Genomic DNA, 26,027 nt, shown 5'->3' on the forward strand with positions numbered 1-26,027 from the left:
CTTCATTATTATTACATACAGTTCCTAATCTCTTGCATTTAACCTTAACCACTATTTCCAAAAGTGTTGCATGAAGGATTAATGCTTCAGGCCAACTCTGGTCTTTCTGTGAATTAGCAATAACCAATTTTCTGGGACTAATGTGAATTCTGCCCATGAAATTAAATAACCAAAATGAAAATGAATGTCTCTGTTCCACAAAGAAAATGGAATTTAAGCTCCCTGCTGACCACAGCCAGCTCTGCTATAATGTAGCATATATGTTCCTAAAAACCCCTGCTCTGTGCAAAATCATACAGTAAAAACCACAGAGCTCATGGGAATGAGATTGGGGGCACAACACCCAAAAGTGTCATTACTGATACACTGGTGAAAAAGGAGCCTATCAATACAGACAGTAGCACAGTTTTACATACTAAACGGTCAGGAAATGCATAACTACTACAGTGACTGTGGCATGTTATCTTGAAAAATACGTGGAGGATGCCTGTGGTCATGGGTGGTGGGCATCAGAAGGGCTGCAGCTGCCGGGTTGTTGAAAGTAAGGGAAGGAGAGTGATGTGAGGTCAACAGGCCCTGGCCAGTGTGCCCCCCAGCATGTTGAGCTCACCCTCATCGTGTGAGGGTGTGCCTGGCGTGTTCCTGCCAGTGCAGTTAATTGGGGTGCAGTCTTCTGTTTTCAGCTGATGTTCCATGAGAACCAGCGTGCACACAGCAGATGTGAAAAGTGTATGATGCTCAAATGATCCCCTGACATCTCTCCCATTAGAACCATTACACATTTTCAAAACAAGTGCTACTCTAGCTTAACTGTGTTTGCTCACCTGGCACAATGACAAGGGAATGCTTTAAAAAGCCTTCTAGCTTTTTAGAAGCCACCAATGGCATCCTAGTAAAGTTTCAAAAAATGCTGAGTGACCCACAGGACTATGGTTGGTAGATTTAAAAAAATAAAACTGCGTAACTTTAAAGTGTATTCACGGAAGAGGTTTCTTTCTCTGTCCGTCTTTCAACAAGTCAATTTTGTTGTATGTGTCATGGCACGCTTCTGCTATTTACTAGTGAAATAGTTCACAGGTTGAAGGCAAAGCTCCTGTTTGTGAAAAGATTCAATTTTAGCTTTACTTCTTCAGGATCAGCTAAAGACACTCTTAGTACTGAGTATTTAAATTTTGTTTGCAATAAAGAGACACACAGTTGAGAGAGAAGCACAAAGACTCCACCTTGTGAGTCATCAAAGTGCTTTATTTTGTAAAGCCCGGCTCATAACTGGAGTGTACTGTTAGCACTAGGAGATACAAGGCAAACTTCCTCACTCTGTCCAAAGATTTGATCAACAGGATGGATGACAGAGACTGTTACAGACAAAAATAAAGCATTCTGTAAACTTCTAAAAGCATACACAGATGGGCCACACAGGAAACAGTTACTCAAATAATGTGTGGGTACCTTCTCTTTACTTCAGGGTCTCACATTTGTAATCCTGGATTAAAGAAACTGCAGCCTAACTTCAGAGCACTGAAAGGGACTCGATGCCAGAATGAATGGTGGGGTGGGGGTGGGGGCATATTAAATCACCATTTCAATTAATTTAGACACATGAAATACAAATTTGGACAACCAGATCACAGTGCTGTCAACGTCGTCTGCTGAGGATAACGATTCCGAGTGAAGTCAGTAGATGGGGTAGAATGGCCTTGCCCCCCAGGTTCCAGCTGCTGTCACCTCGTATTTTCTGAAGTAAACCTATATACTGTGGGCACAGTTGCAGACTTGATAAGCCCTGAAGTAAAGTTACTGGAAGAGGCAGTATGGCGGGACTACTTGTTGAGTTGCAAGTAATTATTAAAGGGTGGATTTTTTTTTTCTTTCCTGAACCTGCCTACAAAAATCATCTCACATTTTAAACAAAGAATTTCAAAGGCACAGCTTTAGCACAGTGTATAAGTTGATAACGTATTCCTAAGCAAGTCTAATATTTTAGCTTGACGCCTTTCAGAAAATGCCAGGAAATTGGTAAATACATGATCGATGTTGGAAATTTATAACTTGATTAGACACAGTCAGCACAGTTTAGGGCAATGAACTTACATAACCAGATCTGGGTTAAACATTTTCTTTAAAAATAAAAAAAATCATTAGACTGATAATGTACATCTGGAGGAAAACAACCCTTTTCTTTTTACTGTAAAAGACTGTCTACCTGGTACTTTGAATAAAACATTCACTCCAAAACGTAACTGCAGGATACATTTCAAAATATGACAAACATTATTTCACCTACACTGTAAAATGACTTTACATGTAAACTTCGAAAATCACGTGCTGTACATTAAATTTTTAGATTCAAAAATATCCCTGTTTTCCTAATAATGTAAACAGTAATATTGAGGATTTCAGTTAAAGGGCAAATTTATAACAAAATACCACTGTTCAACAGGAGAATTGAGAGTTCTAAATGCTTTGCTCACCTTCCCACCATGGGAGATGTAGATACCATTGCCCAAAACTATGCACTTTTCAGATAAGCTTTTGTTTTTATTTTGTAGCATTAATTCCTGTATTGCAACGAAAGAGTGTTATCAGTGAAGAAGCTCCAGGCAAGAAAAGAGAAGTAAGCAGTTTTCCTGGACATATTTACTGAGGTGAAAATGTACAGAGAAGAGTCACTAGGGGCATCAGCTTCCTGCTGGAGGAGGGGCGTTTGTCCCCGGACACAGGGAGTCCCGACACCCAAACCAGGAGGCACGGGAGATGCCAGCCTCCTTTGTCCAGCGCCCAGGTACAACTATTAAGGAGTGTCAGCGTGCGTGGAAGAAGTGTAACATCTGCAGTAAGTTTTTTTTTTTTTCCCCTCTTAATCACCATCATTATTATTATCATCATTATTATTATCTTCATTATTATTACGAATACTGTCTCACATCTTTCAATTCCAGAAAATAAACTGATCCACAGTTTATCGTGTGATGCCAACCTGGTTGGTCTGACATGCATTGCCTTCTCCCCCTCCCCCCTCTTGTGTTCGCTCACTCATTCATTCATTCATTCATTTGTCCACAGCTGGAATCAGAGGTTTGTTGCCCCAAACACACACTGACCAAAGCTGGTCAGTTTCCATTAATCAATCGATTTTTAAGATGCACACACGCGCAGACACACACACGTCAGAAATAGCTAGAATGATGCTGGGAAATATCAGGTAGCTATTAAAGCGAGTAGCCCCCAAGTCAGTCATCTTGGCCTGAAGATGTAAACGAGGAGGTGTGCTTCACTGAGTTTGGTGTTCATTTTTCCTGCGCTGAAGCCACCTCTATCCTTCCCATGCTCACATCCATCCACAGTTGCGCAGGACGTTACGTCAAGATGTGGCCAATAAAGTCCAAAAAGCGCTTGGAATACTGTTCTGGGTTCACGGTGGAGATCTCCGCACCAGCCTGGGCAGGGTGGGAGAAGAGGAAGAGTGATACTGTTAGAACTACCTGATCAGCACCTACAGCAGCTTCCACTGCGGCTGAATATGAAACTTTCAAACCTGTGCAGCCTCCACTCGTAACTCAGAGTATCTTGGATATGGGTCTGAATAACCAAGACTCTTAAGAATCTGGTTGTGAAAATGAGGCAGAGTCTCAGGAAAAACAGAGGCTGGTGTCATATACACTGTGACTACTGCCACCAAAAAAATAAAACCAAACCCAACCACGTTTGAGATGTTCCCATCAAATGTGGCATCTGTGTGGCCTCCAGAAGCCACGGGGACAACACTTCTGTTTCTCAGGAGAGCAGATGGGAGATGCCTTGAGAAGGACACCAACAGCAATGTCTGGCCAAAGGGAAACTCCGATGACAAGGACACAAGGGCCGTGTTCATTTTTCAGGACCAAAGTAAGCTGCTGGGTGCTCAGAAGTAAGGAGCGGCAGTGGCAGGGGTGGCGTCAGCTGTGACTGTGCTTCCCCTGAGGGGCCAGGGCTGGTCCTCGCAGCGCAGGCACAGGGGTGCCGCTGTCCCCCTTCACAGAGGCCTGCCTGGAGCTGGGAAGCCAGCCCCTCGAAGAGGCTCAGCGGGGTTTCCTGTGACGAGCACAGTGCAGACCAGAAGACCCTCGGTAGTTACTGGCCAGCTTTCAGAGCTGCAAAGGGCAGGACCAGAGTTTTTACCAAGTCACCAGGTGCTATTTTGATACCAGCAGCTCACAGGGGAAACTGTAATTTCCATGCCTGGCCTGGGCCGCTGGGATCTCCACAGAGGAGCCCCGGTTTTGAAGGCAGAAAACGGTTCCCAGCAGCAGGTTGACACAACGTTCCTTTGCAGAGAGTAATGTCTTGCTCTTGCAAACTGCACCCGATTTTAGGCTGGGCGTGTTTGCCCTGGCACATTTCCAGTTTCACCTGGTCTAGAATATCATACAGGTTTGAGGAAGGGTGGGAACAAACAGAGCCTCTCCCCACTCACCACAAAGCCTCATCAGCAAGGCGTTAGGGCCCTGTGAGCAGCTGGGGGAACCGGGGTGCCAGGGCATTTCCTCCAGGTCATTTCCTCCAGGTCACACAACTGGAGAGGTGAGGTAGGGACTCAGGGCCCAGTTCCGTCCCTGCAGTACAGCCAGGCTTTTCAACCAGAGATGAGCATCGGAGTTACTGGAGCCTTTCAGAGACAACCTCCCCCACTAGCCTCCTGAACTGGACTCAGAATCTGGGGAAGGGGTGGTGCATCTGGCTGGCACAGACTTTAAAGTGGTTCTCAGAAGGCTGCAGTGCCCACCCTTGTGAGAACTGCTGTGTACCCTCCTCTCTGACAGAGGATTTCCAATGTGTTCAGTGGGTGGGGTAAGGTCCTGGTTTGGGCACTGCACAAAGCTGGAACACTGTAACTAGTTGGCAATGTGACTGAAATATTTCTGTGGCAAATGGGATATGGTGTTGGCCTGGTTCCATTGCTGGAATGACAGCCTGTTTGATTTTAAAATAAAGAAAAAGAGCCTTTAATAGATGTCGATGTTCTGGTGGATCTTGGTTGACTCCACACTGGGGAAGTGTGAACGAGCCAGAGCACAAGTTCAGCCGCACGTGGTGGGCTGTGTGGCCTTTTCAGCACACCTGGAAAGCCAACATGTGGTCCTACAAGGCAGGCACAGTGGGGACTCACAACTGGCAAGTGGGCCTCACTGGTTTACTGGGGGGTGGGGCTGGGTCCTGGGGAGCAGTCCTCTCTACCCTGCCTAGTGACCTGATCCTGGCAAGTTACTCCGTAAATGCTCATCCTCAGCTCCTTCACCTGATAAGGAGCACACTAGTTATCCTTATCAAGGCTTGTCACGGGATTCCACAAGTTAACATATGCCGGGAACAGTGAGAATTCCAGACAAGGACAATAAAAGCGAGGGACTCGTATCACTAAACTTTGATCTTGCACTCAAAAACCTTCTGTAATAGAAAAAAAAAACTACAGTCCACTGTGGAAAGAGATACTGTGTTTCTTAGAAGCATCTTAAGTAGAGACTAAGTGCTTCAGTTCTAAGCACTTTTTATTAAAACAACTGTCGTCATTCAGCGCTTTTGTCTTTGAAGCATTTTTCAAACAAAAAAAGAATTTGTGTAATATTCTCATGATGCATGTGTCTATTAATAACCCCAGTGGGTAACAGAAGAGCCGCGCAGGGTCCAAGTGACTTGCCAGAGGCCTTGGGAGCTCTGACTCTGCGTTGGAGTGCAGCCCCACAGAGAACCCGAGCCATGGAAGGGACTGGGCAGCTCCCAGGAAAGGAGTGGACCTGCGCGGGCCCCTGCACGACAGGAAGCAGGGAGCAGAGAGGGAAACCAAACGGAGATACTTACGCCGTGTTTAACAGTTTTTGCAGCGTGGGCAGCTTTCTTTTTCGCATCATAATGAGTCAGAATGTCAATAATTGCCATAAAGTACACCTCCTTCCGAGGCGAATCTGTAAGGGATGAGAGACATGACTGTGGGACAGATGGTGACAACACCTGGGACAGTGTGAACTGCCGAGGGGGGAGGGGGGAGGGGTTCAAGGTCTGAAAGCAAAGGCAGTAGGGGCTGTTAGAAAGTCTTGTGCATCCCCAGGAAACAGCTTAACTTTCTGTTCCCAATTCTCTCTCAATTTAAAAAGTAAAAAAGAATATAACCCCAGGATATTACCAGCAGAGGTCCAAGGGTGAGGCTGTATGTTTTTTATTAATCTGCATTTTCTTTAGTGATTGTATATTACTTTGGTATAAAGAAAAGTGCTTTTTAAAGAAATACTGTTTAAAACAAGAATTGGGTTGGCCAAAAAGTTCATTCCGGTTTTTCCATGAGATGCTATGGAAAAATCTCAATTAACTTTTTGGCCAACCCAATAGAAGTAATTATGCTTACACTCTGTACTGTTACCTGTAACTGTTCTAATGCTCGTTGGCTCTAGTATCAGAACTGGATAAAGGCATACATCATCTACAATACCCATCTTCTACATATTTCCACAAATAAGCTGCTGTTTCAATTATGAACTATTGTTCAAGTATACTTGACTCTAATTTTCTGTGTTGAAGAAACCATTTTGGTGAGCAAAATAAAAAGCAGAACTCAAACTCAACCTGGCTGCTATGCCATGAGATTTTTTTTTTTAAACAATGATGCACCACTAATTTTTATTACTGAAAAAAAAACCCAGAGGCCTGCGTTTATCTCAGATTTTTTCATGTATAAGTAGCTAACATAGCATGTAATATTCCTATAAATATCTATATCACCCAGATATTGAGGATTAAAATCAATCTCACTTTGATTGATTAAGGAGCCACAGACCCCTTAATGGGGGAAGAGCAGAGGACAGATACGCAGCAGCAAATCGGAGATGCTCTTCCCACACCCGGGCTAGCCTCAGCTTCCTTTCCCGAGAAGGAAGGATACCTGCCCTACACAATGTCCACAGGAGGTCTGGTGTGGATCATGTGTGTGGCTAGCTCGGGACAGACTTGTGATTTGAGATCCACATAAAAGAAAGATGGCTAAGAAAAAAAATATTTAAAAATATTTCTTACCCGTGGTATGGACATTTACACAGCATGTGCCTACGGGTGCTGTATGTACGCAGCACACCGCTGTGCGGTTTCACCCGTTCCCTCAACATCCCACCATTCAAGGATTTCCTCACATTACATTTCAAAACCAGGGATTACAGTTACCTTTAATATACTCTGTCCTGAAATCAACTGATTAGGACTCTTGAGAAGGAGTCTTACAGGACAGCATACTTTTAACTGGGTTGATGATCACCAGTAGATTAACAGTGCAAAACAAACAAACAAAAACCAATGGTAAAAAAAAAGTGGATGGTATCTCTACTTACTTTCATGGCATTTAATTCCATAGACGTCAATGTTTGGATCAAACTCGCCTGGAGCCAAGGGTGGGGAGCTGTTGAGCGTGTTCCCAGGGCTGTCGGGAGGGGTCCCCACAGGGTGGGCGCCGTCGCTCTCCCCCTCCTCCTCCCCGTCCTCCTCACACTCCACCTCCTCCTGCTCGGCTCTCTCCACGTCGTGGATTCCCACCAGCAGGCTGTAGTCCATGAGCTTCAACTGGGCAAGAAACTGGAGGGGAGGAAGCGACACGATTGTTTATGCCTTAAATACAGCCCCAGATTTAAACACAGCAAGCTCACAGAAGCACACGTAGAAGGCAGTGAGCCCTGGGGCAGCAGAGGCGGGAAGAGGACTTCCTGCAGAGCAGCCAGGAGCCTCTCATCCAGGGCAGTCTCCTCCCAGGCAGCTTCTCGGGCAGAGCTGCAGCCTCCCACTAGAGGCTGGCTCAGAGCCAGGACCGCTTCCCTGAACTGCAAGGCTGGAAGCTGAGAGGGATGTGTGCATCACATCGATGAGGACTGCACCCAAGTGCAGAGAGCACGACTGGCAAGGACACTCAGGAAGAAAAGATTTCTCCCAGCGATTAAGACTGGCTAAGGGGAACCCAGGGACCTCCCACGGTGCTGCCAGGGGAGCCTCTCAGATCTGGCTTGTGAAAGCACTTTGAAATGGCACACTCAGTGAAGCTGAGTATTATGCTGTCCATCACAAATAAGTAAAAGCACCAATGTCCCAATCAAGCAGCAAATGCCTCTGTCACTGCTCTTGTCAACAACACCCTCCTTCAGTCCTGCTCGGGGGTGTCCTGGTGGGAGTGGGAGCCGGGGAGGCTCCTCCCTGGGCCCCTCCCATGCCCTTTTATCCAGAGCTCTCTCTGGCCTGTTCCCCTCGCCCCCAGTGCCCACCCTGGATGCCCTCCAGAGGTGTGGGCACAGCTGGAGATGTGGATTGCCAGGTGGCAACATCTCCTACCCATGAGTGTGTAGTGGGTGCAGGGTGGGTGGGGCTTGGCTGGGCCTGGTCCTGCTCAGCTTGTCGGGTGACAAGGCACAAGCCCCCTTCTCCCCCTCCCTGCTTCCTCTGGCCCTTGGAAGGTCCCTGGGAAGTGGCAAGGACTGCATGTTTTCGGACTTCCCCTTCTGGTCCTCTGGCGAGGGAAGCATTTCATCTTGTCATGCCTTTCGATGGGGTCTCACTTCTCAAAGGGTAGAAACAAAATCTCACGTGGTCCATGGGACCTAGATAGTTTGGTCTGATCACCCCTCAGGCCGTCTTGCATTCTGTTCTGGCCTCTGGCCCTTTACCTCCCAGGAGATCGTGAGGTCTTGGCTGCAGGGCCCTTGCTCTCGGAAGTCTGTTGCAACTCCTGCCTGGGCCTGTGTGCCCTGCACACACGTGTGCCCTGCGGACACCTGGCTTAGCTGCACACGTGAGTTCCATGAACAGAGGAGTCTGGAGGGCTACTGTCCATGGAATCCAGAATTGGACAACACTGAGTGACTAACACTTTCACTTTTTTTTTTTCATTTTATTAAATTATTTGAGAAACTTCTCTATATTCCCCAAACACTGCAGGCCCCCGAGGACAGGGGCTCTGGCAGGTTTTGCCCCTGAAACTGCATTATGACTAGTCAGATCATCTCCCCTGCCTTCACTAATCAAGGTAGTTTAAGACTCGCGAGTCCCCCAAGGGGTATGTAGCCCGAACAGTGTTGTCTGCCTGGTTTTTTTCTAGGAACTTGGAATCAGCTCTGTCGAGTTCCAGCTGAGCGGGTGAAGGCTGGACAGACCCACCGACCCTTCAACTGGGCATGCGTGAGGCTCCTTTCACACGTGCGAGGATGGCCAGCCCCATCTTTGGATCGTGCAGAGGTCAGGAGCCTGGTTTACGCCTGCGCCGAACGAGGGTTCCCGCACCTTTTCCCAATCTTCTTTCCCCACGCTCCACGCCTCAGACCGCCCTGCCGCTTGGTAAACACCTCCTCGAGCGAGCCCCTGGCCTGGGGAGGCAGACTGGAGATTTGCTCTTCCTGCTTGGCTGCCCTGAGAATAAACCCTCCGCTGCAGACCTCGGCATCTCGGCGTTTGGCGGGCTCCAGGTTGGGCACAGACGAACCTGGTTCGGTGACACCATCGCTGCCCTCCTGACTCCCAGGTAAGTGATGTAGCTACTCGATATTTACTGAACAAGTGAATGGGCTGCCTGCTGCTACTTCCCCTGTCCCCCTTTCCTCTAACTTCCCCTGATCCCTTCCTCTAAGAAAAACAACCCTGTAAACCAAATAAAAAGAATAAAGCAACAACAAAAAATCTTCCTATGAGACTGCAAGAGGCAGCACCCACTGGAAGCAAAATGAGGTCATTTACAGCGTATCTTTGCTCTGCAGAGCAGAGACTCTCTGTACATATAGGTCTGTTTGACTTTCAGATGGATGAGGTACAAATCCACTTTCGAGTGTTTTGGAGAGTACAAAAGGGGCTGCCTGTAATTAACGTGACAAAGGTCAGGCAGGGAAAGGGTAACAGCCTGGGCTGTACTGCCCCACAAAGTAGAGTGAGTCTTCACGCCCACATCTTCCCCGGCACCTGTGCTACTCACAAGGTCAGCCCGGCCCAGAGCTCCTTTCCTGCATCTCTGATCTGTGGTCTGACCACTGTTTGGACTCCTTACCCAGAAAGGAAACATTTGTATTCAATAATAAAAGCAAAGTTAGCTCCCGGCATCACCCAGTAAAGTATCAGTGAGATGAAAAATGCATCTCCTGGTAAGAAGTTGTTCTGACATACCCAAGACTAAGGAGGTGAGTTGCAGCCCCAAGTGGGGACTATATAAGAAATGGGGATTATGAAGTCTTCAAATCTGTGTGACTGAGACAAATGAAGAAGACCAAGGACAGCGCAGGAGTTAAACGTATAGCTTTTGCTGATCACGTGACCCACTGAAGTATCAGATCATCTTAAATAAAAGTTAAGTTTTGGAGTCGGATGGGCAATTAAACCTTAGGTTACTTGCTCCATCTTTTATGGAATTTTTTTTTTTTTTAATGGAGATCGTTGCTTTACAAAGCTGTGTAAGTTTCTGCTGCAGAGCATCGTGAATCAGCCACAGGCATCCATGCATCTCCTCCCTCCCTCTCACCCCCTCCCACCAACCTGAGCGCCCTGTGCTCTACAGCCGCTGCCCACTAGCTGTCTGTCTTACACACGGTACTGTATATGTGTCAGTGCGGCGCGCTCAGTTCCTCCCACCGTGTCTGTTCCCATCTGTGTCCACAAGTCTGATCTCTACATCCTCGCCTCTGTTCCATGAAAAATGGTATTGATGAGCCTATTCGCTCCGTGTCTTGATGATGAACTCACTACTCTGAACCTCAGTTATTCTAATTATAAAATGGGACCGCACCACAAAACTCACAGTGGTGGAGAAGGGATTAGAGAGAATGTAGTGGGGGCAATGAAAAGTGCCTTGCATGTAGCAGTGGAAGTGGTTTGTATAACTTTCCCTGTTGTTACTGAGGTAAAAGCCTTTTTTCCATCAAGTATGTAACTTAAACATACAGGTTCAGGTGACACGCCAAGAGGCGAGGCGTGTTGAACAGCCTGTACTGAGGCTCCAGCTCTTATCACAAAACGTCGTTTAAAATCTCTTCTAAAGTAGAGGGAAACACAATAGGCAGCAGACCTGAGATTCTTGCTGGGGAAAGTCGCTGCACGGCATCTCAAAACTACTGTGGGCTGAAGATGACAGGCCCCAAGAAGAGGGATTCAAGGCTGCCCGGAGGTGTGTCTCCCGCTAATATTTGGAACTTAAACACATTTACTGTCTTCTGCTCATTCCTTTAAACTTCCAACTCAAATGAGTGATTTTTAAATATATAAAATTTCAAACCATGAAGATTTTAAAATCTTTAGGTTCCCCTGCTTTCCAACTTCTTAATAACTGTCCACCAGACCTTGATCAGCTTATTTGTCGCTCAGAATATCCCACCTAACCCACTGCCCTCATAATTCATTCCTCATTATGCCAAATCTGAGCTAGTATTCCCTTTACGAGCCCTGTGACAAACACTTATTGAAAACTGTGTGGCTAAAGAGCTGTTGGAGAAAGCAATGGCACCCCATTCCAGTACTCTTGCCTGGAAAATCCCATGGAGGGAGCAGCCTGGTGGGCTGCAGTCCATGGGGTCGCTAAGAGTCGGGCATGACTGAGCGACCTCACTTTCACGCATTGGAGAAGGAAATGGCAACCCACTCCAGTGTTCTTGCCTGGAGAATCTCAGGGATGGGGGAGCCTGGTGGGCTGCCGTCTATGGGGTCACACAGAGTCGGACACGACTGAAGTGACTTAGCAGCAGCAGCAGCAAAGAGCTGTTAATAAACTCTGTATGTCATCTTTGGAGAAGTGTCTATTTAGATCTTCTGCCATTTTTCGATTGGGTTGCTTGTGTTTTTGTTGTTGTATGAACTGATTATATATTTGGGAAATTAAGCCCTTGTTGTTCGCATCATTTGCAAATATTGTCTTCCATTCTGTAGGCTGTCTTTTCATTTTGCTTATGGTTTCCTTGGTTGTGCAAAAGCTTGTTAAGTTTGATTAGGTCTCATTTGTTGTTTTATTTCTATTGCCTTGGGAGGTTGACTAAGAAAACACTGGTACTATTTATGTCAGAGAATGTTTTGCCTATGATCTCTTCTAGGAGTTTTATGGTCATATATTTATGTTGTTAAGCCATTTCATTTTTAGGCATGGCGTGATGGTGTGTTCTAATGTCAGTGATTTATATGCGGCTGTCCGACTTTCCCAGCACCGCTTGCCGAACACATGATCTTTTTCCCATTTTATATTCTTGTCTGCTTTGACCGTAGGTGTGTTGGTTTTTTCCCTGGGCTCTCTGTTCTATACCATTGGTTTGTATGTCTGTTTTTGTGCCAGTACCACACTGTTTGGATTACTGTAGCTTTGCATTCAACAGACATGAACTTGGGCAAACTCCAGGAGATGATGAGGGACAGGGAAGCCTGACGTTCTGCTGTCCATGGGGTCATGACGAGTAGAACACGACTTGGTGACTGAACAACAAGCTTTGTAGTGTTGTGCTTTTTCCTCAGGATTACTTTGGCAATTCTGAGTCTTTAAAGGTTCCATATAGATTTTAGAGGGTTATTTAGTCTAGTTCTGTGGAAAATGTCATGGGTGATTTGATAGCTGCTCCCTCCCCTCCAGTACTCTTGCCTGGAAAATCCCATGGATGGAGGAGCCTGGTAGGCTGCAGTCCATGGGGTCGCTAAGAGTCGGACATGACCGAGCGACTTCACTTTCAATCTTCACTTTCATGCATTGGAGAAGGAAATGGCAACCTACTCCAGTGTTCTTGCCTGGAGAACCCCAGGGACGGGGGAGCCTGATGGGCTGCTGTCTCTGGGGTCACAGAGAGTCGGACACAACTGAAGCGACTTAGCAGCAGCAGCCCTCCCCTCCACGCCACCTCCCCCCCCCCCCCCAAATGTGAGGCATGAGATGGCCTGTGATGGGGTGGATGCCATGGGACACAAAGCGTAGTCTCTTGTGTGACATTTGGATCCCAGTGTGAACCGATGAGAGATGAGGACCAGCCCTCCATGGTCACGGTCAAAGCTGACAGGAAGAGAGTCAGAGGGCAAAAGTGACCTTCCATTCTCCATCAAGTGCTTTCTTTGGGAAAAAGGGCTCACGTATGCTCACGTGTAAAGCTATCAGAACTAACGTACTTTGCTACTTTGCCCAGCATATAAATAGAACAGAATTTCAAATGCAGAGAAAAGCTGGCTAGGTTCTTATTTTCCTACAGAAATATTTGAGCTGTAATGAATTCATTTTTTACTTAAAACATTAAGTCACCCCCCCACCCCCACCCCATCCTGTACTTAAACAGGCCAGCCAGCTAAATTAGCAAACATGGAACTGATGGAAAATGAAACTAGATTACATTCTATCAGCTGTCAAGCTACTTTACTATAATTACCTGCTTAAAAAATTAATAATGCTTCTGCATGATTTTCAAAACTAGACACTTACCAACCATTGAGCATTTTATTAAAAGGAAAGAATGCTTTATGCCCTGCCTCCATTTAAACAAAACAGCTAAGTGGGAGAGCCATGGATGGAATTAAAATTAACCAAATCTTCTAATCAACAACACTATTAGAGACAATGAAAAGGCAAAGAGAATCCTTGTGTAGTTCAATGGTAAATTTGAATGGCTTCAGTTACATAATTTCTGGAGTCTAAAAATCAGATATACAGCTGAGAGGAAAAACAGATAAAAAACATTTTTGCAAGCAGATGAGATATCCCTAAGGGCTATTTACTATAACTGCTAAAGCAGTATTACTTCTCAGGATCAAAGCCTTTCAGGATAATGAATAAAACCCCCGAATAGTATGTCTACCTATGGCACTTAGTTATCAGATCAAGTTGACCCCAAAGTAAAAGGGAAATACTTAACTAATATGCATTTTAATAAAAACTGCTGATAACTGAGGAAAAATAAATGCTGAATAATGAGAAACTGGAGAAAAACCACTTTTTAACAAGACACTTGGTGGTCCTCTTTACAAATAACCAATATCTAGGTTCTAATCAAAGCATATATATGATATAGGTTAAAATGTAAAAAAATTTCTTTAACTTATAACCTAAAAATAATCATGAACTAATTTGGTCAGTCTATGTGTCTTTAAATGGAAGATGTTAGGAGATTAAAGAGAAAATTATAATACTGCTTCTGTCCTCATGGGGGATATAATCTAATCCATGACATTTGTTTGTTCTTGGTCATTTTTTTGTTTTGTTTCAATTTTTTTGGCCATGCTGCACTGCTTGCCAGGTCTTAGTTCCCTGACCAGTGATCGAACCTGGGCCCTGGTGGTGAAGGCGCTGAGGCCTAACCACTGGACGGCCAGGGAATTCCCAAGTCATTTTGTCTTTAATGACACAAGAAAGAATCTTTTCACAAAGCCTTTCTAAGTAGCAGATCTGTACCGTATGTGGGGTACTGTATTTCCAAGTTAACAAAAACAAAAAATGCACACATGAACAAAAGTAACAGCTAAGAATACTGTAGCTTAGTTACTGTCTAAATTAGCACTCTCTCTGCACTGTTCTATAACCTAACACACTTCAAAAAAAGAACTTTTTTCCTGAATTTATTTCTAGTAGATTTATATAAAGAAGTTCATTGGGAGAACTGCACTGCCTTTACAATAAATAAAAGATAGGGAAAGGTGTATTTTTAATACTTAAAACAATATTTACAAAGAGAACTCCTTTATAGACTAAAAGGCCATTTCCACATAGTATTTTATTTCTCACAGCATCCCCCTTGACCCTGGTGTCCTAAATGGCCTCTGTGCTGTTCCCATGCTGTGCAAGGCTGATTTGATGGGCCCAACGATGCTGACTTCATAGAGGCTGGTGGCAATATTATCGAGGCTGGTGTTTTCTGACACCCAGCTGTGGTTCAGATGGAGAAAACCGCAAATTCAAACAGTTACCATACATTTGTCAACATGCTCTGGTCTTTGACAGGATGCAGTCAGTCCCCTCCACCCTGGCCCTGGTTGCTGGGGTGTGGGGAAAGGCGGTGGGTCTGAAGGGGCTGTAACCTCGCACAGGCCACCCCCACAACCAAGAAGATGGGGCCCTGGGGGAGGGGACACCAGCAGAAGACACCATATGCCTGCTTTCGTTTGTCCTCTGAAGGAGGGAGCTGCTGAATCAGCACACTTCTCTTTTAAATCAGATCACATATGAGCTACACCTGTTTATAGCTGCTTTGGCTAATGTACAACATATATTTTTGCCTTGGTTTCAGATACAAATAGATGGTTTTAAAAGCTTCTAAAAACCCAGTAGTGTTGACATTCATACAAGGGGCCATCTCTTACATTGATTTTTTTCTTTTTTCTTCCTTACCTCTACATCCTTCTTCAGCTTTTCCAGGAATACCTTTTTGTTGTTGTCATCAATATAAATCTTCTGACCCTCATTAATGAAATCATTATCCTTTAGAGTTGGCAGTTCTTTGGCCTAAAAAAAAATTGAGAAATTGAGAAAAAGAATAAGGAAGGAGCTTGACAAAAATCTAAAGGACTCCTACGCTCTCCAGTCCTGGAGGTTAAGTTTCCACCCGGAGGCTGAGTTGCCCTGCTCCCTGACGGGTCTTACCCAAGGCAACATGTGAGTTGGCTTGCGTGCCGCAAGGGGGCGCCAGTGAGCTACGACTACTGGAAGCATTCCCACTAGGAATGGCGGGTCCAGCATCCTCCATATTATGAGGCTTTTGTAACAGATTTCATGGTTTCCTAAGAATGAACCTGACGGTTTTCTTAGATTCACAAGAAGTCTTCTAAGTATAGAATCAGTATTCTTGAAATTCTTTGTCAGGAACCTTCAATTTTCTTACTGGTTCAACCCAACTCCTCACCCACCCCCTCCCCCAACACACACACTTTTGGGGTAGCCTTTGCTGGGTTCATGTTCATCTGGGTTCAAGATAAAATGTATCTTGCTCAGAAAAGCACCATCCATAATCATGTATAAATCTAAGTCGGGGAGAATATGCAGCCAGAGGTTAGCCATCTGCCCTTCTAAACCTTCCGGCACACCACTCCAAGGAGGAAATCCTCTTTTCTTTTGGATAATATTGAAGAAAAATGTCTTCTGGCATAAAGCATATTAAGATGAGATGTCTACTCTTTAAAAATAAACAGGATGGTAGTGAGCTGGCAACTAAACTATACTTATGCTGACCAACACAAAGTAATGGGTGATTGTCAAAATATGGTTCGCAAGCAAAAAACCAAAAACAACCTAGCTTTAAAGTGTGTATTCCTCACCTTTGTGCAGCCTGCATTCTGGGAGAGTTCAAAACCCCTCCTCCCTCCTTTTGACTGACCTTGTAAAGAACAACCATTCCTCTTACTTCTTCCAGTTGAAAGGAATTCAACATAATACCTTGCCTTTCTAGTATACTAATGAATGCCTCCTTTCCCTAAGTGTGAACCAAATGGGGGAAAAAACCCAAGGAAAGAAAATATTCTCCATCCTGGTCTCCATACTGCCTCCCCTCATTCAGAGGTACAAAAAACTCACTTGGTACATGTGTTTACTGAAAAAAAAAGTGAAGTGTTAGTTGCTCAGTCACGCTCTCCAGGCTTCTCTGTCCATGGAATAATTCTCCAGGCAAGAATACTGGAGTGGGTTGCCTTTCCCTTCTCCAGGGGATCTTCCCAACCCAGGGATCAAACCAGGGTCTCCTGCATTGCAGGCAGATTCTTCACCATCTGAGCCACCAGGGAAGCTGAACCACCTTCCAAATCTCTGAACAGCTCAACCTTTTCTTCCTGTTTTGTAAGGTATACACACGTGTGTAAGCTACTCGTGTCTGTCGGTAGACACACATGCATGTGTATCAAGCAGTTCTAAATCAGTAGCTTTGCTACTCATTTTAACTTTGAGAAAATCTGCAGTTTTGTGAGTTCTGATTTTGGTATAACTCCTGCCAAACTGATTATCTTTGCAAAGCTCGGAAATCCAAAGATTCCTTTCAATAAGTGGCTGCTGAATGACTGTCACGTGGAGTGTAAAAATGAATAGGTGAACATTTCTATCCTTAAAGGAGTTTGTAATTTTGTATGAGAGACACTGAAAGCAAGAAAACAAGGCAGTGCGTAAGGCATACAGATACATAATACGGTTCTTGAGGACTGATCTCCTTTCAAATACTTTTATGCTGAGTCAGTCTAAAGAAATGAAATACCCTTCATCATAAAAACTTACCAGGGTCCAGATGGATTAACTGCCTAAGTTGGTCATTCATCATTTAAAAATGTAAAATGTGAAAGAAAACTCTCAATGTGAAGATTATTAAATGTTTGAGTCAATTACATAGACCCTAAGTTATTTTCTTGGAACTGAAACAGTGAAATTTCACAGTGAATGAAACGTGAAGATCTGAAGTTTTAACAAATTCAGAGGCCTGTGAGAAGCTAAGCATCAGGAAAGGTAAAAAACTGGAATGCTTCAGAAAGCGCTGAAGCCAGATCTATATACAAACATAGGAGACGCAGAAGGATCAGGATTCCCTAAGTAGACAACATGGGCATTTGTCTACATTTAGGGGATGGCTGTGTGTGTGTGTTGCGGGGGGGTGGGGTGGGGGTGGGGGCGGCATTAAGGATTCAGATCTGCCTAAACTCCACAACTCATTTTATGAGTGTAAGCAAAGAACAGGAGAGGTATTCTTGTTTGTGAGCAAGAAACCTGAAGGCAGGGCTGACAGGCTATGGACAAGGCAGTAAATGCACAATCTGTGTTGGGGGCACCAGTCACATTCATGGAGATGAATGAATGCCATTTTAGGGTCAGCCCAGCAGAATGACCTCATGTGATAGGGAGAATATAATCCTACCTCGTAAAACTCTGGACACACTGTACTATAGTATGAGGCTTACTTGTGAAATTTCCAGGCACTAGGGATGTATTTAGATTGGATGAAGTTCAAAAGAGGGCAACCAGATTGGTTAAGAGACTTAAGGGCTTACTGAAAGGCTCAAGAGGTGTAGGTGGATCCTTAAGGCAGTGGTTAGAGGAACCCAACGCTGATCCATAGATGCCCACCCCCTGGTGTCAGCAGGATGGCAGACTGCTTAGGAGCACCAGGGTTTAGAAACATGAATTCTGAGGCTCCTAGCCTTAATCCTCCCCTTACTAGCCAGGGGCCAGTTCTTGGACCTCTGCAGGCTGTCTGGCTACATGCTGAAGGGGAGACCCTGCTAAGCCCTTGACATGCATCCATTTATTAAAGTGCATCATCTCATTTACTCTTCAAAACCACCCTAATTCTCACCGTCCTCATTTTACAGACAGAGCAACTGGGTTAAGTCAGATAACACAGCTAAGGTCTTCCAGCTTGGTAAGTGGAGCTGGTAAGCTAGTTTCCAAGCTAAGATGGGAACCTGGGCTGCCTGACTCTTAGCACAATTCTGTGTGTGCATGCTAAGTCATTTCAGTCGTGTCCAACTCTGTGTGGCCCCATGGACTGTAACCTAGCAGGCCCCTCTGCCCATGGGATTCTCCAGGCAAGAATACCAGAGTGGGTTGCCATGTACTCCTCAGCACAACTCTCTACCTGTAGCAGAATGACAGATTTTGGCCAAAACTTGTGTGACGTTTAAATAGGGAGGCGAGTGGCACTTACGGTCGTCATCGTTGCTGGGAGCATTCAGTAACTGGTGTGGATTTAAAACTGTATTATAGGTTGAGAGAAAATATTTTCTTTAAAATAGAGCTTCACTGTTTGCTACTAAGAGCTGAATGACAAAACTGAAACCACCTGACAAGAAGACACCCTCAAGAAAACCCTGGTGCTTGACTTCTTATAGATTTCAATATGTCCCTCTAGCAATGAGCAGCATTTGTATTAAAGATGCACCTTTTTTTTTTAAATGTGAGGGAAACTATTTTGCTGTGAATTAATGAATATCATAAACTCTTGGTGTTAACACTGTCCACAAAGGTGATGTCTACAGAGCAGCACAGAAATAACTGTGGGCAGCAAGCGATCCCACCCCTTGCTTTGCAGCAGCAGATTATTTGCACTTAGGGGAGCTTTGAAAGCGCTGAAGTCTCTGGGTCTGGTTCTTTAATGGGCATCTTTCATAGCCTTTCTAATTCAATGCAGAACTAGCTAGAGGGCGGAGGAAACCACTAGAGCTAAAGACATCAGCTCAGAAACAGTTGTGAACTGTGGACTCGGAGGCTGGCTCCCAGCTAGCGGTCAGTCACCTTTTTTGAAGTGGTTGTAGGTTAAGTCTTCATTTATTAGCTCTGTGTTAAAGTTCTCCCAGCTAGTGTTGTGTAGACTGGGAGCCTCCAGTACCTTACATGGTGCTTAAAAGCAGCAATGCCAAGGAGGACGAGGTGTCCTGCCCTCCCTGGTCTGCCCGGCCTGGCCAGGGGAGTGAGGCGTGTAAAACCCAGGCCAGCACAGCTCACATCTACATCCCTTTAACAGGAAGTGACTACTGGGGTGGGCTGGACTCAAAACAGCATTAGTCTCTACTGATGTGATGTGTAGATGTACAAACACAGCTATAGGCAGAAGCAGAGCGACACTGGTCTCCTGGTAAGCAAGCTATCCTGCTTTCGTTGTGTGGGTGAAATTGGCACAGTGACTATTCCTGGTACTTTCCTGCCAGGTGATTTCCCGCAGCTAGTCAGTAGGGCCCAGGTTTCTACTTGGGACACAGATTGAAGCATGCACTTTTGAGCACAGGCTGGAACCACACCACCTGGGTTGTATCTCAGCTCCTCCAGTTATTAGCTGTGTGACTTGAGCGAGTTACTTAACCTTCTCTGTGGCTTGGCTTCCTCATCTTTAAATAGAGATTAGCAGACAACACTGTTGTGAGTATTACACTCATCTGTACAGTTAAAAAGCTTAGGGCTCTGCTTGCCACGTGGAGAGTTACATATTAATGTTCTTGTTATTTGCTGGTCATATTCTCAAGTATGGTGTGTGAATCTGGAGAAAAGTTCATTACCGATAAATCCAGAGCAAAATTTAAAATAAAAAGTTGGCATATTTAACACTTTTATAACAGCTGGGGTGTTTAGCCCCAGCTATTCAATCCGTCCAAGCTTCAGTTTCCTCATCTATATAATGGAATATTAATAACACTTATCCAGTAGGGTTTGGAAAAGGCAATGGCACCCCACTCCAGTACTCTTGCCTGGAAAATCCCATGGACGGAGGAGCCTGGTGGGCTGCAGCCCCTGGGGACGTGAAGAGTCAGACACGACTGAGCGACTTCACTTTCATGCATTGGAGAAGGAAATGGCAACCCACTCCAGTGTTCTTGCTTGCAGAATCCCAGGGATGGCGGAGCCTGGTGGGCTGCCGTCTATGGGGTCGCACAGAGTCGGACACAACTGATGCGATTTAGCAGCAGCAGCAGCAGTAGGGTTAGCGACTGAATGAAAAGACAGGAAACACACAGTGCTTGGCAGTGAGAACTCACTAGGTGTTAGTTTGCATCTTAGTTACCCATCAGTTTTGACCATGACCAATGTTGTTATGAAGTGTTTCCTACTAATGAATATGGACTTCTATCCTCCCTGATTTTCTAGAAGAAACAGGCTCTTTAAATTTGGAATATCAGTAATCTAAGCCATGTTTAAAACTGCCTGTGTTTTCAGGTTTTCTCATTAGGTACAAACACCTCCCGTGACGGTCTCAAGGCTGTTTCACTTCAGTGTGTCACACAAGGTACACTAGAGGCTGTGCACGCCTCTGCCTTGGCTGCTCGCCAAACCTTGACTGAATTCTCTTGGCCAGAAAGATCTCCCGTCATTGCAAAAGCTCTCCCTAGCCAGAAAGCTTCACTGAAATCCAAGTGAGAATAAAATGTTGCTTTACAGTAACTGGGTAAGTTAAAATTTTAGAGTAATAAAGTATATTTTATGGCATTTATTAATATGGAATAAAACAGTTATATATATGGCCAAAGACAGAAGTTTGTCTTAATTTTTCATGGGTTTCATTTTTCTCAGAGAGTAAATGATAATATTGGGTAACTTAGTGAATGCGATTTTGCTGACTTAAAGCAAAAATTCACTAATTGAAATCTCAGTAGCCAGAAAACACCCCCAAAAAACTAGAGAGTAGCAAGCTCCTTGGGAACACTTTCTAAAGTGTTTTTTTTTTTTTTTTTGCTGTGAGCTGTAAAAAGAAAACTGTTTCATGATAAATATTCCCTCGTTTGCTTTCTGTAACTACACTATTGGGTGAAAAGTCTCTTATTTATTTATTTTTGGCCATGCTAGGTGGCTTGTGGGATTGTAGTTCTCTGACCAGGGATCAAATGCAGACCCTCGGCAGTGAAAGCCCTGAGTCTTAACCACTGGGCCACAAGGAGAGCGCCAGGTTTTGGTTTCTTTCAAAGCACGGTATTATAGGTTGTCACTCAGCAAGTCCACATTCTTAAATAGTAAGAAACACACTGTTAACAATATTGGTCGTTGTCAAAGATGCTTCATGTGCATCAGGGCTTAAAGAGAATCGATGTGTGGACAGCATTCTGAATGTATAAACACTTCTGAATATGTAAGTATTCCCTAGGATCCAATAAAAGATGTAAATGACCTCTTAGGACACACTTGGCCAGCAGTTTGAGGTAAAAAAGGGAAAAGTATTCATAACTAAGAGCTATAAAGCCCAGAGCATTGTTTTCAGAACTGTGCCTCTGTAGCCAGCTCAACAGAAGGCGGTGGCCGGAGAGAAATGATGGATCCTGGGAGCAGAGGGCTCTGCTTCCTTCCACTGGGATGGCAGAAAGAGTTTTAGAAAGTGCAAGGTATTTGCTCTTTGCATTCGCTTCTAATATAAAAGTATTTAGCACTTTTAATAAACTTTAAAATTTTAAATGACTGAATTTTGCACATTCTCCAAAAACAAAAATATGCTTACTTTTTCAAAGGATTTAAATTTTCTGTTTGTTTCAAATAGAAGTTAACCTGTTAGTAATATGTTATATTTCATTGGATTCTGTAACTTGGTGCATGATTGCTGTCATTCGAGTGGAGTTTAATAATATTGGATGTGTTAAGAGTTATTAGTAAAGCCAGAAATTACATGGACATTTTCATTAGTTTTTTAATGTCACTAAAATATCTTTTGGATGACTCAAACATTTTTAAAATCAAATATTTAAAATCTGTATTTACAGACAAAAACTTCAAATACAGAATTCAAATTAAAATATACTGGCTTTTAACATCATTCTACAATTAAGTTTTACAAAGAGTCTATTAAATTGCTACTAACAGAAAAATTAAAAAAATACATGTACTTAAAATGCTCAGAGCCAAAATTTATATAATACAGTCACATTTAAGGATGGAAACCTTAACAGGAAGATGGAATGTACTTCTATCACACTCGAGTGTTTACTGCAGACAGGATTCTGGCATCAGAAGGTTTCAGTGAAAAGGATGATGCATAGCATAGCACTCTGTGATTAAAGGACTTGTATTTCAGAAAGAAATGAATTTTTGTTCAACGTGCTCATTTGGCAACCTCTTTTTTAAAAGTCTAATTGTAAGCCTTGGTGTGCAGAACTGCTGTCCGGTGTCCCTTATGATGGGCCATGTTGCACTTGGAACTGAATGCACAGCATAAAAAATATGTACTAGTTATTGTCTCAAGTTAGGGACTGCTTGTTAGTCCAAGCTCATCTAAATGAAGATAAACTTGCAAAGAAAGAATAAACCCCCTTTCATCAGGCTTGCCGAAGTAACGTCATAAGAATCAGAGTCTGTCGGGCTGAAGATATACTCCAGAAATATTTCTGTAAGGGAGAGACTTTTTAGATAATCCTTACATTAAAGCTGGGATAAAGATAATTTGCCTTAATAACATCACATACGTGGTATCAATTTGGGGGTAAGTAAGAGAGGTTAAAGATTTTATAATAAAATCAGTTCTGCTTCTCAAAACATCCAAGTCACAAATTTGATACATGAAAAGGCAAATTAGTGAATATGCGTAAAGTTCAAACAGAAGTAGTAAAGATAACAGGTGCTTTCTCACAAAAAAGTACATATAACCCTTAAAAACATAAGCGGAACGTCTACATAAGTTCATAGCTTGGGAAATGATCCAACATGTCATTAATAACTAGTTATTTCCATGTTGAGAATGTATATATTTGTGACCAGCATCTGGATATGAAAGTCTCACATAATTTTTGTTTTGAACCTCTTTGTGTAAATGTAGAAAGAGAATATACCTCAACATACTTGGAGAAATAGCACTGCAACTAAGAAGCACAAAACCAGATAAGCCCTGTCATAATTCTACATTTAGAATTGTTAAGGCTGGCAGGACCCAGCTGTTGGTTATTTATTTTCCCTAAAAGCTGATATTAAGAAAGGGAAACTTACTCCTTTCCTAATACTGCCAGACTTCTCAGAAGGGCCATTTAAGTGGCATGGTGATGGTTTGGCTTTCCTCTGTGAGCTGTGATATGACAGATGGAGCATGTGCAAGCCCCACAGAACTGATGTATTTCCATCTGATTGGGAGATTCCGTGGCCTGGATGTTGATGGTGATAGTCTGCTGCTGCTGCTGCTAAGTCACTTCAGTCGTGTCCGACTCTTAGCGACCCTATGGACTGCAGCCTACCAGGCTCCTCTGTCCATGGGATCTTCCAGGCAAGAGTACTGGAGTGGGGTGCCATTGCCTTCTCCGGTGATAGTCTAAAAAATGTCAAAGTCTGAAAATGCATGAAGTTTGCTAAATTGTATAGTTTTTGGTTTAATACCAGTCTAGTGAACATTATTAGAACTTCATTGTTTTATTATATATCTGCAGCAGGTTGGCTTAAATTCAAGCCATATTACATTTTGGAAGTTGTGTTTCCGCTCCAACTCTTTCTAGAATCAACTGCATAAGTTATCAGAAATTCCCACATCTAACAGCACTGCTTCTGTGTGCTTGGGATAATCTTAGTTGAGTGCATTCAGTGAAGCTGTGTTTATACACTGCCATAAGCCCAGACTGGCCTGAGCACTCTAATGCTGTCATCTGGAAGAAGCTCCCAGGAATTATACCGCATGTTATCTTTCCTCTTCACATGCCACTCTTACCAAATTCCAAAGGAATCAAACTTTAAAACTCCACTTCCCAGAATAACCCCCATAGTTTACATTATAGGGTTCTTAAGCCTTTGCTCAGACATCTGCAGACTTATGTAACAATTCAGAACATTTTTTCCATTAGTAATAGCAATCACCATAACTCATGGCCAGAGCAGACAGGACTTTGGTGATTGTCAAGTTGGCTGCAGTGCACATTTGCAGGAGGTAAAGAGTCACCTGAAACAGGAGATTGTTGCAAACAATAAAGCACGAGGACCAATGAGATCCTTTAATTTTACAAATGAAGACAAAGTCAAACGATTTATCCCCCAACTTCCATTAATGCCAGAGCAGGGGGTGGGACTCACATTGGCTAAGGCTCTGGTTTGGTGCCTTTCCCCTCAAAGCCCCCTTTTACATTAATACAGCATTTCAGGGCCAGGAGACACGCAGATGGCCCTGCTTCTGCCTGATGGGAAAATTTCTCCTGCACTTTGGGTGCTGGGATAGGCGTATCTAGCCCTGGCTGGCAAAGGAAATAATTCACTTCCATCTGGAAAGAGAAGAAATTTTACAGAAGGTTAAAGCATTAGGAGGACCTGAAAACCTTGACAACCTCCCTTTAACTGGTCATTCACTGACATGGAAAAGGAAGCACTTTTTCACTGATAGCAAAGCAAGATTCCCAGAAGAATGCACTGCTGTCCCTGTTCCTTCCGCTCTGAGCTCACTGTCTTTGTTACCTTGCCTTTCACTCAGCTCAGAACCAGCTGGAGGTGGTAATTAATTATAATTTGTTACAAGTTAAAGATCACAAAAGAAATGCTGGAAACTGGTTTAGGAAAGCTTTTTTTTTTTTTGGTGTGAGGGTATTAATGATGAATTTTCCTGAACCTTCAGTCAATAATAGGTACAATGTCAGAGATGGTGACAGTCACTTAATTGCTAGCCCAATGCACAATTCCTAAGAATCGACCAGGCGGCTTTTTGTAGCCCATTATCAAGGTGTCAACAGTGATTATTGCCAATATAGTTATACAAATGCCAATTGCAGGGCAGCTGTTTTCTTTCAAACAGGTTCCAGGCAGAAGGTTAGACGTTAAAAGGAATCTTCTTATTGTGACCCAATGACTCCATTACACAGGCTTGGCTTTACTTAATAAAACCAGACCGGAGTTTTGAGAACTGTGCAGAACGATGAACAAAATGCATAGTTGTGTAAATCCCCAGGCCTCACTCACTCTCTCAAGAACATGGGCGTTTTAAAGAGTCAGGTCAAATCCCCTAGAAATCAAGTGAGTCCAGTTATGTTTTCTTTTACTTGTCCAGATTCCCTGCTGGGTAGCTTGCTTGCTGGCAGCATGCTAAGACTGTCATTTGTAAAAAGCGGTCTGCTCAGCTATAATTACTAATTTGATGTCACACTGGAATTGCAGCGCAGCTGTGAAAAGATGGACCACCAGGGAGATTCGCATTTCTGTCTCATTTAGAGGGGGCAGAACTGCTGGAGCCATGAATGGAAGATGCCCTTCCATTAATAAAGGAAAGAATTAAAGAATAAAACAAGTCATAGCAGCTGTCAGAATCTGACAACGTTTTTTTTTTTTTAAAGCACCATTCTGGTGTGTTTTTTTTTTTAAATTCAAGACATCTGTACATGCATGTTCTGATACTTGTTGCCATGAAAGTGATTCCATTATTGTTGGAAAATAGCTTCTTTATTTCCTCAGTTCCATATTCATTATTATGCTAATGCAGATCACACTAATTACATGTCAAGTTCAAATTGTAGGGATGAGACTTGTCTGCACCTATATCATGAAATATTTGAAATGACAGTTTGAAAACTTGTCATCAACAAGTGAAAAGTATGGGAAATTAAAACAACTACAGTGACGCAAATGAAAGAAAAATTAGGGATCCAGATTACTAATTAAGCCACGTCAGTGGAGATTCTCCATGAAAATTGTTCTTTGCAATTTT

The 26,027-nt window shown here is 43.7% G+C and overlaps 1 protein-coding gene across 1 annotated transcript in view; it reads right to left on the reverse strand.

Annotated features, from left to right (window-relative positions):
* Positions 1 to 1,224: 1,224 nt before the first annotated feature.
* PIP4K2A (phosphatidylinositol-5-phosphate 4-kinase type 2 alpha) overlaps positions 1,225 to 26,027 on the reverse strand; it is a 181,864-nt gene continuing 157,061 nt past the window's right edge. Inside the window, exons 7-10 of the mRNA XM_069547416.1 lie at positions 15,317 to 15,430; positions 7,350 to 7,590; positions 5,836 to 5,939; positions 1,225 to 3,437 (exon numbers count right to left, since the gene is read on the reverse strand). Coding sequence (XP_069403517.1) covers positions 3,357 to 3,437; positions 5,836 to 5,939; positions 7,350 to 7,590; positions 15,317 to 15,430 — 540 coding nt within the window. The 3' untranslated portion in view covers positions 1,225 to 3,356. The remainder of the gene's footprint in view (positions 3,438 to 5,835; positions 5,940 to 7,349; positions 7,591 to 15,316; positions 15,431 to 26,027) is intronic.

Source organism: Ovis canadensis, chromosome 13 (genome assembly GCF_042477335.2).
Source record: "Ovis canadensis isolate MfBH-ARS-UI-01 breed Bighorn chromosome 13, ARS-UI_OviCan_v2, whole genome shotgun sequence".
NCBI classification, from domain to species: domain Eukaryota; kingdom Metazoa; phylum Chordata; class Mammalia; order Artiodactyla; family Bovidae; genus Ovis; species Ovis canadensis.